At 32.8% G+C, this 14,625-nt stretch overlaps 1 protein-coding gene across 1 annotated transcript in view; it reads right to left on the reverse strand.

Annotated features, from left to right (window-relative positions):
• Window positions 1-378: 378 nt before the first annotated feature.
• The window catches only part of LOC139510422 (uncharacterized), a 39,259-nt gene continuing 25,012 nt past the window's right edge, over window positions 379-14,625 (reverse strand). The window contains exons 10-14 of the mRNA XM_071297004.1: window positions 9,874-9,935; window positions 7,801-7,866; window positions 6,394-6,463; window positions 2,139-3,005; window positions 379-530 (exon numbers count right to left, since the gene is read on the reverse strand). Coding sequence (XP_071153105.1) covers window positions 397-530; window positions 2,139-3,005; window positions 6,394-6,463; window positions 7,801-7,866; window positions 9,874-9,935 — 1,199 coding nt within the window. The 3' untranslated portion in view covers window positions 379-396. The remainder of the gene's footprint in view (window positions 531-2,138; window positions 3,006-6,393; window positions 6,464-7,800; window positions 7,867-9,873; window positions 9,936-14,625) is intronic.

Consider the following 14,625-nt stretch of genomic DNA (forward strand, 5'->3'; position numbering starts at 1 on the left):
TTGACAATGTAATGGAATTTGATTCGACTATCATACAAGTGAGAGGTTTAATTGGCTATACAACCAGGTTCAATCCACCATTTTCTACATTAGAACATGCCTGTACCAAGTCAGGAATATGACAGTTGTTATCCATTCGTTTGATGTGTTTGGACTTTTGCCTTTTGATTTTTGATTTTCCTTTTTGAATTTTCCTCGGAGTTCAGTATTTGTGTGTTTTTACTTTTTATATATCGAGAATTTTATCACAGTGTTGTTCACAAAGCGAAAGAAGCACGTCAAGTTAGAATATTCTATATAGTTTTCTTCTCCAATTCGGCACTTTTATTCAGTTCCACCACAATTTTCATGAAATACATAATAAAAAACAACACATCGTATAGTTAAAATTCAATATTAACCAAGTGCAGACTGCATAACACTGGTGCAGTGACCACAGGATTTGGCACAAATCTCATTTGAATAGGGGTTGGCACAAAAATTTGCGTTGAATAAAGTACAATTCACTCCAGGTTTATCTTGGCAAACCACTGAAACAAAAGGAAATTATATAGTTCAAATTAAAATTCAATGATGTCAGATACAGTATATACATATGAATAAAAAAATATGTTGTAGAACTGCCAATGATACAACGCTCAACAATAGACCATATGACACATTAAAATACAAATATAGGTCAACGGACGACCCTGAACAATGTGTAGAGCTTATACCGCAATAGTCAACACCATTTAAATAATGCATTTTATACTCAATCTTAATGATATAAGTAACAGATTCACGTTATCATCAAGATCTGCACCAAATACTGTATATTACAGTTCCAACCAATTTCTGCTTAAACAGCTATTACACCTTTCGATTTAGTCTAAAGACAAATTCGTCAGTAACGCTCGGATCATCAAAACTACAAAGGCCAAACAAAGCATGAAGTTGTTGAGAACCGAGGACCCAAATGTTCCAAAGCTTTACAAACACAGCCAAGACAATCTATTCATGGGGTAGATAATCCTGGGTATTTAAAAAGTATCAAAGTTGAATTAACAGGTTTTTTTATTATTATATAAATGCTAATTCATGTCAACACAGAAGTGCTGACTACTGAGTAGGTTATTCCCACGAGAGAAACCCCAACCAGCAGTTGCATCCACCCAGTGGTTGTAAATAAAAACATGATAAATACCAGGGTTAAAATAGTGTACGGCAAACGCAATTTATATGGGTTTTAATTTACGCTTGTCATTTTTGGGGCCCTATATAGCTTGCTGTTCGGTTTAGCCAAGGCTCCATGCCCGTGTTAAAGACCGTTCTTTGACCTACTTTTACAAATTGACTTGAATGGACACTTGTCTCATTTGCACTTGTACCACATCTCCTTATATCTATTGAGAAATGTAATTTATTCTGACATTTGATATTCACACTCACTTTTCGTGAACAAACTGTGAACTCCATGGCTAATATCAAATAAAACCCATAACAACCATACATGAAATGCTTTTGAGAAAACCTATAATCAACTAACCGACTAAGATAATTTAGATAATTATAGTTTTAGACAATGTAGACAGAACATATACAAAGGAACCACTTGGGAGGCAATAAGCGAAAACATTTGAATTTAAATAATTTGTACATCTATCAACGTCACCTTGATATAGGTTTGTTCTTTGAGACAAAACAAGTGCGGAAATTTTTCGCTACATTGAAGACCTGTTGGTGGCCTTCTGCTGTTGTTTTTTATGTGGTCGGGTTGTTGTCTCTTTGACACATTCCCCATTTCCATTCTCAATTTTATTACTTGTATCTGAAACGTTATAATTACTTGAAATACAAAACAATCCCTGCACCGAAACGTATCACATGAGTTTTGTCTATCATGAGTCATTTAAAAATACAGTGTGTATCAAACTTTTCGACCGAATATAATTATAAAGTTACTATTGAGTTATGTACCTGTATGCATCAATACATTAAGGTTTATCAAAAAGATTTTTTTTTGTTTATGAATAGTATCATCTTGATATCAGAATGTTCTGCAAAACAAAACAAGTCTTCTCTGGAAATGCATGATGATGAAAACATTATTAGTACCAACAAATGGTATTTGCCTCAAAACTAATTACAAAACCGACCTGCCGTTTTTGTTACCGGTTGAACTGCAGTTGTTGTTGTTGGTTGAGCTGTTGTTGTTGTAGGTGGTCTAGCTGTTGTTGGTTTATGTGTTGTTGTTAGCTTAACTGTTGTTTTTGTTGTTGGTCTAGCTGTTGTTGTTGGTTTATGTGTTGTTGTGGTTGGTTTAGGAGTTGTAGTTGTTGGTTTATGTGTTGTTGGTTTAGTTGTTGTTGTTGGTCTAGCTGTTGTTGTTGGTTTAGGTGTTGTTGTTAGTTTAACTGTTGTTTTTGTTGTTGGTCTAGCTGGTGTTGTTGGTTTACGTGTTGTTGTTGGTTTAGGTGTTATTGTGGTTGGTTTAGGAGTTGTAGTTGTTGGTTTATGTGTTGTTGGTGAAGGTGTTGTTGGTCTAGCTGTTGTTTTTGGTTTAGGTGTTGTTGTTGGTCTAGCTGTTGTTGTTGGTTTATGTGTTGTTGTTAGTTTAACTGTTGTTTTTGTTGTTGGTCTAGCTGGTGTTGTTGGTTTACGTGTTGTTGTTGGTTTAGGTGTTGTGGTTGGTTTAGGTGTTGTAGTTGTTGGTTTATGTGTTGTTGTTGGTTTATGTGTTGTTAGTTTAGTTGTTGTTGTTGGTCTAGCTGTTGTTGTTGGTTTATGTGTTGTTGTTAGTTTAACTGTTGTTTTTGTTGTTGGTCTAGCTGGTGTTGTTGGTTTACGTGTTGTTGTTGGTTTAGGTGTTGTGGTTGGTTTAGGTGTTGTAGTTGTTGGTTTATGTGTTGTTGTTGGTTTAGGCGTTGTTGTTGGTCTAACTGTTGTTGTTGTTGGTGGTTTAGGTGTTATTGTTGTTGGTCTAGCTGTTGTTGTTATTATTGGTTGACCTGCTGTTGTATGGACTGTAAAACAAACGAATGAAACGTAATTAATTAAACATTCAAACAATAATCTAAATTGTGTGTCGATATTGTCTTGTAGTACTTATCCCTTTATCACATATTTTGTACTGATATGTACATTTTTGCATGGCCAATGATAGCTCGAAGTCAAGGTTGGTTATCAGCCTTGGGGCCAATATCGATATCAGCCGTCGAAATCCATATCGAGCCCCTCGAGTTTAACTTCCGGTAACCTTTCAATTAAAAACTATTTGTAAACAAGTTGTCATCCGAAGAAGCTAGACGATCAGGAGAGGTTTCTCATAGATCAAATGACGATGCATGTAAATTCATACAAGAAATGAAAAATGAAAATACAATGAAAAGAAATTTAGAAAGTTACGAATCTGCTGCAGTAGAAAAAAATGTAAAAATCAACAGTGGAAATCACAAAAGATCCCGTAAAATTTTGACGTCATTAAGAATTTAGAAAATATTTGACGCCACAATGGAAAAGTGATTGTTGTACAAATGTATGACATCGATATGGTGTATTATTTCTCATCTTTAATTGGAAATATAACAATTCGTCGTGTAATATTTAAAATTCCGAGAATTAATATATTAATTGTTAATTATTTGTTAAACTTTTCACAAAACGTTGTTTACTCACTGTGATACGAACTTTGTTAATTCACTGTGATTTTTTTTTTCGTTAAATGTTTTTTTTGAATTTTCGTTGAAAATATCACACATAATTTGGTATATGCTATCTTTTTTTCTCTGCTTGAAAAAATGTGATAAATAGATTATTACATGTCATTGTGGTACCAGCCGACAACCCATATCAAGCCCTCTGGTTTGATATGAGAGTCTAAGGCTGATACCAGGGCCAATATGGAAAATACCATGCAATAATGTATAAGTATCATATGACTTTTTCTGTCATGATTTTTTTTAACAGTTTGTATGAACGTTTTTAGACCGAAAGAAAACATGATATCACTAATGAGTTATGTGCGAGTATGTTTTAACGGCAAAACAAAAAAAGTTAGAATATAAATGGGAACGGTCAAAATCAGAATTTAAAAGATTGCCAACAAAATAACCGAAAGATGAATAATTAAATTTCAAGACTTTGTATAATATTTAGTAAGTTGGTGTTATATAGATATTACATAAACTTTATCTATAATCTTTTCAACAAAACATATAAATTGTGCAACGCAGTTCCATTTATAATGAACTCATGCAATCAGTAAGGTTTAAATAATAATCAATCAAATTGTACAAAAACTACCATGCATATATGAGACCACTTTTTTTATTTCTTGGTTTACGGGATCCGCCGACCCTGTTTTTCACGATTTTAAAATAAAAATAAAACCGATTTTGAAGATTTTTTTAATTCCGCCGACACTTTTCTGTTTGAAGAAGAACAAATAAAAATAAAAACATGAATGATATAAAAAAAATCGGTCTTTCTTCTTCCAGGCGGAATACCCTCGGAGTGGATTCGAAAATCCCTTGCGGTTCCCTGTTCAGTCAACGTTATATCATGATCTAATGTGGTGAAAAGGAACCAGTTGAAAGGCGGTTCCCTGTTCAGTTAATGTTTCATCATGATCTAATGCGGTGAAAAGGAACCAGTTGAAAATCGAGGACCAGATACGATTTTACAATACTTGCTTAGATTTACACATTAATTGTTGGAGATTTTCGGTGTAAATCTAGCGGTTGAACAAAATGAACATCGCAGTCATGAATAATAAAAATGATAATTATTTTTGAGATCGTTTTGGAATTTTGGTTTAAAAGGTCGGACAACCGCTAATTTGAACCACAGGCACTTGTCTCAGAAAAAAAATTCTTATATAGTGATTTGAACCCCTGTTTCAGACAGTCAGTGAGGTTGGCGGCGGGTCAACTTTGGTTCAAGTGTTGATCTAGTCCAAATAATTATGACGTCTGGCAAGGCTATTTTATTTTTTTTCTGGGACGCCTTCCTACGTTGATCAGAAAGTCTGATACCCGTCGAAAGGGGCTGTTTTAGTTCCATTACACATATGAGGTACTAGTCCAAATAATTATGAGATCTGGCAAGGTTGTATTGTGTTATGAGGAATTTTGTCACTCCCTGATCTAAATTTAATAAATAAATACACAGAACAAAGAGAAATGCAATTGGAAAAGACACTTCCCTTTCATCAGGGACATATATATATATATGTAGATCAATGTAGATTGATGAAAGCAGATATCTGCTTTCATCAATCTACATTGACATTGGACTCCTTGTAACACATTTAATTTAAATTAAAACAGCAAGAATTAATACCAAATTATGAAACGATCTGCATAAATGGTTAGTATAATACTATTATATAGAGTAACGTCATTGTTTGTTTCTCTCCATTTTTGGTTAAAAAAAAAACCAAGTATTAATTCCAATTTTTATTTTCAATTTTTTTTCGACTTCCTACCCTGTATTTTTTCATTATTTTTATTTTTATTTTTTTCGACCTCCTACCCTTCCTTTTTTAAGAAGAATCCCGTAAACCAACTAATAAAAAAAAGTGGCCTGATTTATTCTATATTCAAAATGTTCATCCAAACGATTTGTTAAGATTATGTCGACAAAATTAGACTAACGTATATTACACGGAATTTATTTGGATTTAGATTAAATTGACATACATTAACAAAATACTGCTGAATAGGATATGTTGTAATTGTTTACTACTTTTGTTATACAAATTTTATGTTAGTAAGATAACAATGAAAAAGAAGAAGAAAAACAATCAATTGGTTGTTTTTCGTTATAAACTATAGCCATGACATCCTGTTTTATTTTAGTTAAAAGTTGTCTTTTCCCGATTATGACATTTAATTGAGAGTGAATATGCATTGTGAGTGATCATTGTGAATGATGCAGGCCATGCTTATTGTCGAAGCATTAGAGTTACTCCCTGTATAGACTAACGAAATGACTGTGATATTTTTTCTGAAATATCATTAAAAATGTGGTGCGTTGAAGAACGCGAGTAGCGGGTTATTATTAAGTGTGCCGCACATTTTTGATGTTATTATGAATAGACAGAGAAAAAAAATTACAATCATTTCTTAAAATTAAATTCTTAATTCCATTTTAAACCGGCGTAAATCATGAAAACACGGGGATGACGTCACAGTCACATGACAACATTATGTCTATGAGATGATAAAAAAAACCCACTGTCAGCCAATCAGAAGACATGTTACATCTAAAATTAAATTATAGATATATATATATTTATATATTCTACTTGTATACAAGCTTTCCTTTCTCTTTTAGTAAAATCAATGTGAAAATGTGGTATGATCCTATTACATAGATATTAAATAGAAGAAAGAATAACAATATATATACCAAAAACACATTCCTGAGTAGAACAGAAGCAGTGTTCATTAACATCAGGCACATGTCGACATTCATGTAACTGAAAAATAGAAATAAAATACACGTAAACAAAGTTTCCATTAAATTTTGATTTAAAATTGTCGTTACTACGATCCCGTCCTCATTTTATCGATTGTTAACTTATTATTAGCTTTTTATCTGGAACAAGACGAGTGCAGAAAAAGAGAAATAACCTACCCTCCTGGAGCACTTGATTTCGACTTCTTTTTTGTGTTGTGTCTAGGTGTTTGTTTATTAACCGGGGGGAGTGGGAGGGGAGAGAGATTAATTGCGTTCGTCGATTTGTTTTTAGTTTTCTGCTATGGTGTTTTTTGTTTTCATTATTTTCGGATGCTCCAACTGTCTTCTCTTTTTTGTCCGCTTTGGTTCACATAAAGTGCGTTTATTACGTTGAAGGTAATACTAGTAGCAACATTTGACAAAATAACTTGAAGGATAATTTAAACATGTATTTTACTTATTTACCATTTTTTATCATTTCAAGTTATACCCGATACAATATTCTAAACACTGTGGCACACCAAGTGTTTTTTCAGACACCGAATACAATATTATAAACACTTTCGCACATCAAGTGTGTTTTCAGATACCGCATACTATATTCTAAACACTGTGGCACATTAAGTGTGTATTTAGATACCCCATACAATATTCTAAACATTTTGGCACATAAAGTGTATTTACAGATATTCGGTAAATGCTTCATGTTATCTGTATATGTTCCGGACCATATGAGTATTTGGACCATACGCGTATGGTCATGAACATATGCGTATATTCTTATGGTCGGACCATATGAGTATATATACTGGTTTGGTTATTAACGGGCAGGACCATATGAGTATTTGGACCATATAGGTATTTTTTCACATATCAATAAACTTAAAAAATTATGGAAATATCTACCTATGTCGACATATTGCCATGCACTTGTAACAACAAGTCGGGAATGACTATATGTATAAAATGTGTTTACTATAGTGACTAGTGAGTAAAATTAAATGCATCAGTGAAACTGCTTTTTTTATTATAATAAAAATGAAATGACCTTTGATATCATCTTTTTAATGACGTGACAACTACAAGGTGTATACCTTATGAAGAGTTACGTGTTACCTGTAAACTTGTTAATTAGCCCGACCATACGCGTACGGTCGGACCATATGAGCAACAGGGTCCTAAAATAGCCAATTTGCTTGAGGGAGTAAGAACCATAGTTTCTGTATTCTTTCTAAATTTTACCAGTTAACACACGAAGAGATATTTGACATACAAATAGCCAAATACACGTATATGCATATAGTACAAATATATCGTGTTTCTAGTTATGATTTAAGGCTCATATAGAATACTTACACCATGGTGTCGATCCACACAACGTTTTCCAAAAAGTCCATTATGTGAATGGATGATTTCGCACACCTTAAAAGATATAAACATTAGAGCTAAGATACACCCAGTACTGATTATTCCGCTTCTTAGGTTTTTTTTCAAATAGCTTTATCAGTCATCCCTATAAATATCGTTATCGAAGGGACTGGACATACATTATTTTGATTTGTTCTCTTCTATGCTTTAATCAATGGTGTTATATTCCCGTTTTTTTTGTATACTTATTTCAAACTTGTAACATATTATTGAATTAAAGTTATTTTAATACTCTTAATTACGCGAAATGTAGATTCACCGTATACCGCTATCTTGGAGTGTACAATAGCAGTACACGTTCGGTCTAGTCCTTTGCCTAATGCTCCAAATTTAAATACACATTTTCAATTTATGTATATTTTCGATATATGAGTTAACTGTTCCACTGGTATCTTCTGCCCCTATTTTATAGTGAACATATAGATTCCTTCACTGCAACAAGTGTATTACGATACCACTCGAGACAGTTAAATTTTACTGTCTAGAGTGGAGAAATATCGTAATACACGAGTTACAATGGTATAATCTGTTTGTCTTATGGTTTTTATACTTCCTTTTCAAAAATTGAGGAAAGTTGTGTACTTTTGATGTGACGGTATCAGGCATGGGCGCCTTTTTTCATAACGTCACAATAAGAAAATTCAGAAGAAAACTAGAAAATTTAGCGTCACCATTAAATTTCAACCAATCACTTGCCGAGAACAAATTTTTCACTAGTGAGGAGAAACATTTTTCTCACATCGTTCAGAAAATGTGAAAATAGCACAGAAATTAGAGAAAGTACATATTAAAAACCGAAGAAGAAACCGATTGCCATCTCTCGTCATAATGATCGTTAGCATAATACAAATCGACATGTTACAAGTTACAAAACATCAATATACGAATTGACAATTAACCAATAAAGAATTTTGGAATCAAACAGCTAGAAGTTGTAAATTGAAAATTAACGAATTAATAATTTTGACCCAGTTGGCTTTCCATAGTTATGTACATGTACTGATATTTTACTGTCTAGAGTGGAGAAATATCGTAATGCACGAGTTACAGTGGTATAATCTGTTTGTCTTATGGTTTTTATACTTCCTTTTCAAAAATTGAGGAAAGTTGTGTACTTTTGATGTGACGTTATCAGGCATGGGCGCCTTTTTTCATAACGTCACAATAAGAAAATTCAGAAGAAAACAAGAAAATTTAGCGTCACCATTAAATTTCAACCAATCACTTGCCGAGAACAAATTTTTCACTAGTGAGGAGAAACATTTTTCTCACATCGTTCAGAAAATGTGAAAATAGCACAGAAATTAGAGAAAGTACATATTAAACACCGAAGAAGAAACCGATTGCCATCTCTCGTCATAATGATCGTTAGCATAATACAAATCGACATGTTACAAGTTACAAAACATCAATATACGAATTGACATTTAACCAATAAAGAATTTTGGAATCAAACAGCTAGAAGTTGTAAATTGAAAATTAACGAATTGAAAATTTTGACCCAGTTGGCTTTCCATAGTTATGTTCATGTACTGATATGTAGAATGATTTGATATATGAGGCGCGTAGCTCCCTATACGCCAACACGCAGTTGCGTGCACATCAATTCGACATGTTTCGACATGTTTCGACATGTTTCCAAAGTAAAATAGACGTTCATTTCTGCTAAGACCCGAAGAGCGGATTTTGGACAATTTTAAGTAAATTCTGTATCACAAAAATGTGTTGCTTGCATATTCAATTAACCATACTTTACTATATTCAGAAGTCAAGATTTTTAAATAGTTTTGCATTCATGAATTGTTTATAAGTCCTATTTACATCACTACATGTAGCTCCTCTTTTAACCGTTCTATGACCAAAAATTGAAAAAAATAAAAATCTGCATAAAAGGGTCCAAAAAAAATTTCGCCTCGCTTCGCTCGGCGGTAGTTGCTTGCAGATCATTTCTTTCTAGCTACGCCCCTGGTTCAAAGAACATCGATATTAATACGCTATTACCTGACTTGAATGACAAAAATGATCATCATGATCTGCACAAATAAGTCCTGAAACTTCATGTCCTACAATATATATATTTATCATATACTTAGACTAAATAACATATGATGTTTACTGTATGATAATAACATTAAATTAACGTAAACTCCATATTTTACGAATTGGTGCTTAGCGGGCTGATATGAAAAGTTTATCACATGCTTCGATTGTTATCACATGCCTTTCCGTAACGTTATCACATGGCTTTCCGGTGATACTCGGTAAATTCCGGAAAATACACCTCAATGCTACGTTTTCAGTGAAAAACATTACAAAGTAGTGTACAAAACATTTATTTGAATACTGGAAAGTAAATTGTGTAAAATAATAAAATTGAATTAAAAAAAAAATATATTAAATAAATGCATTTTTTAAGTTTTTCTGAAACATGATTTAGAAAGTTACTTTAAAAGAGTTGACTTTTCCAAACAATGTTCATTATGTATATTGTTGAATTATTATTTTTTTGTCGATTCGTCCATATTAAAATGTGGTTTTTTTTCTCTCTGTTGAGGCATATGATCGAAAGATTTCATATTGAATGTATCTAATTTTGGGTCCGACGTCCGTGAACTTTTTACTCTTCAGTCAACTTCTTTTCGGGAACCACGTAAAAGGATCAATATATGAATCTGTTATTTTTCTCTACTGTTGAAGCATATGATAAAAAGATCATAACATGTCATTTTTCATATCGCATGTATTATCAGCCCTCGGTCAATATCACCCCTCGAGCCATGCGGCTCTTGGGCTGATATTGAACCTAGGGCTGATAATACATGTGATATGAAAAATGACATGTAATAATCTGATAATATACATATTTATCATATACTTAGCATTGATATGATAGCTTTTGCATATGTGTAATGAGCGGAAGTACACAAGCCATAATTGCCCACCCGGGCTGATAACTCATATCAGGGGCATCTCGTGCACAAAACCCATAATAGTGCCTCTCGTGAAAGTTACTTCCGGTGTTTCCGGTATCGGTTGTTTACTTTTCCATTGTGACGTCAGATATTTTTTATGACGACGTCAAAATTTACGGGAACTTTTGTTGGGTAGTTTAGTACTTGCTAACAAATGCCATTGACAATTATGAATCATTTTATAGTACAACAAACATGGAGTAGTAATGATCATAAAACTCTTCCAAAATTTTAATGTTTCAAAATGCCTCTATAGGAAATGTTACCAAATATAAGGAGGTAGTGATGCTGTTGTTGAACAATTATAGTATATTTGATTCATAATTTAACTTCTTTATAAAGTTTTTGATTGTTTTAGTTATTGCATTTATTTATTTGCCTTACATAAAACTATTGTCGGAAGTATATGATAAAGCGATTAATACATGGCCTTTTCCATATCAGCCTGGGTATCATCCCTCGACCCATATCAGCACCTCGACTCCGTCTCGGGCTGATATGGGGGTCTCGGGATGATACCCAGGCTGATATGGAAAAGGCCATGTATTAATCTCTATTGAATATTTAAGTATCCGGTGCAAGAAAGAAATAAGATTTCTTCATTACCGAATAAAAATTACATAATTCTTGTTAACCGTAGACTTGCTTGACGTTTCCATCACTATGGCGATCTCAGTTAATCTCGACTTATGAGTTATTTTAACATTTTTCGGTATCTTTCAATCCTTTTTAACGAAGCACACTGTTATGCAGAAGTCACGTGTTATAGTGATAAACATGATAATGATATTAAATTGACTTAACTGCAATAGAGTGATATGAGGGTATGCATTTTAATTTATGTACGAATTATCGGATATGCAGCACATGAAGCTATAAGGATTTCACTCTAGGAATCCCGCTACATGTTTAACCGCGCCACATTATGTATTTATGATCCTGTCGCAAGTCAGGAGCCTGTAATTCAGTACAGTCGGAAACCAGGTTGAAATAGAACAAAATAATCGAAGCTCTTTGTTAGAGAAGGCGATAAATGTTTACTGTATTGTTTACTATATTGAACAAATTTTTAAAAGTTCATAGAAACAAACAAAATTGCAGTTTTCTTCACAATTACGAGGTGTTTTATTTTAAAAACACCATTTGCATAAGTTTTCAATTTATCTAGTACATAGTTAAGCAGAACAATTAGATATCAAGTCGACGACATGGGTATCTTTCAAGTTGGATGAAGAAAATGCATAACCTCCGATTTTTATGAAAAAATTACCACGGACGGAAAACATATCAATCTATTATTTCAGTAATTTACGTGTCTGCCCTTCCATTATGTGACTGAAGAAAAAATTCCAAAAAATGGGTAGCAAAAAGAGAAAATCGAGTGCACCTTTTTATGTTAGGGCGTGTTTGAGTTGAGTATTTTGTCTTGATATCGTACAAAGTAAGAATATTTCATACATCGTCTTGTTTCAGATTCTATCATTTTTATATATTAAAGCTACAGGTTGACTTTATAACACAAAAGAATCACAGTACTAAAAGATGAAATATATGGGTCAAGTGAAATACCTATCTAATGAGTCTCAAAAACAGAGACGGTGTGTTCGAATAGCTATATTTTTACTGAAAGTACTTGACGACAGTCTTTCACGTTGGATGATGAAAATGCATATCTTCGAAAATTCTAATTTTTGTGTGTGATTACTAGGGTTTATAGTCTTTATACACTAAAAAAATCTAGTCTGCCCTTCCACGAAATATTTAATTAGAATTTTTTTAAATGTTTATGAATTTTCGAAAATTCCACCTGACAACCGATCAGACAATAGTTTTAAGTTGAATCAATGCAGACAAGATTATTAACTGATGGTCATTAGCTAGTTGATACATTTGTCTTTTAAAATACAACTAACACATAAGGATCGTAATGGTGCAATGTGGATAAATTTATCGGTTTCCAAGAGGAAGTACACCACTAATTAATGGCCCCATTGCTTTCTATGTTAAATTCCTCAATTTCCAGTGGTCACAGCTCTTTTATCTTAAGTTCAAATAAAGTGACAATCATTGCATGTCAAAGCAACACCTTCTGGTGTCCTGTACTGAAAAAATCAACATACCTTACATTGCATATAAGAAAGAACTGGTTCCCGGAACTTCGGATGTACCAAAACAGGTACTTCCGATCTGACAAAAAGGCAAAATCTACCCTCCTTTTTAAATTTCATGCCATTTTTTTATTATTCAAATTTATCAGTCTAAAATTGTTCTGCAATGATCACCAGTCATGCAGCTTACATTTGATACCAAAATTAATAACATATTCTAAATATATTGAAAGTTATGTCCATGCGTAGGAACTATTTTGTGTTAAATATGTACTACTTTCTGGTATGTGCTTTCTGGCCGTGCCTGAATTAGTGGTGTTACACCTATAACAGAACCAAACTTGCTATATTGACTTGAGCATTACTTTATTTCATTTTATGATCTATTTCAAGCAATAAAAAACATATAAAGCTTTAGTCCAAATACTATTTTATTAATTTTAAGCTCAAATTGGACTGGTAGTAACATATGGGTTATTCAAAGAAAACTGCATATGGATATTACCATTGGCCAATATACCTTTTTTATTCTAAATATTATTGTTTTATTTATTAATTTCTATTAGGAAAGCTATGTGCTTACTAATAGTCATATTTTTATCAGAGGTTCTTCATTAAATAAAAATATATCAGTTTAAACTTAAGACATAAATGAGAAATTATCCCCCCTTTTTTCTTGAAACTGGAAAAGGGCTTTTTTTTTTGTATATACCATAATTCTGTGGTAAAACATAGATTAATAAGAGCAATTTATATATCCCTCAGCTAGATAACTTGCTAAACTGGTTCAAAATTGCATGTACAGTGAGATTTTAGAATTCTTATATGAGTATGTACCATTTGCCTTGATTGTAAAAGGCTACCATAAGAAAAACAAAAAAAACTTGAAAAATCATAAGATTATTTTGACCAAGAGCTATTTTGTTCCATATACAAGTCATAAAATACTTGTTTTATTGATTTCAATCAGAAAAAATGCAAAAATAAGAACTTGGAGTCAAGTCTTAACTGCATGCATGCTGTATGACCATAAAAGGCTAACATACTTGAGTATGCCAATTTAAGAGCTTAAATTTCCCATAAGCAGGACGGTTGACCAAAAAAAGATGATTAAACATGATTACTAACATCAAATTGGACTTATTTTCATTGGAATAGGTACAACTTCTAAAAATTGGATTTTTGGTGATTCTCTGTAATAGGAAGTACACCACTAATTAATGGCCCCATTGCTTTCTATGTTAAATTCCTCAATTTCCAGTGGTCACAGCTCTTTTATCTTAAGTTCAAATAAAGTGACAATCATTGCATGTCAAAGCAACACCTTCTGGTGTCCTGTACTGAAAAAATCAACATACATTGCATATAAGAAAGAACTGGTTCCCGGAACTTCGGATGTACCAAAACAGGTACTTCCGATCTGACAAAAAGGCAAAATCTACCCTCCTTTTTAAATTTCATGCCATTTTTTTATTATTCAAATTTATCAGTCTAAAATTGTTCTGCAATGATCACCAGTCATGCAGCTTACATTTGATACCAAAATTAATAACATATTCTAAATATATTGAAAGTTATGTCCATGCGTAGGAACTATTTTGTGTTAAATATGTACTACTTTCTGGTATGTGCTTTCTGGCCGTGCCTGAATTAGTGGTGTTACACCAAGAGCA

This window comes from Mytilus edulis, chromosome 2, assembly GCF_963676685.1.
Source record: "Mytilus edulis chromosome 2, xbMytEdul2.2, whole genome shotgun sequence".
Taxonomy (NCBI): Eukaryota; Metazoa; Mollusca; class Bivalvia; order Mytilida; family Mytilidae; genus Mytilus; species Mytilus edulis.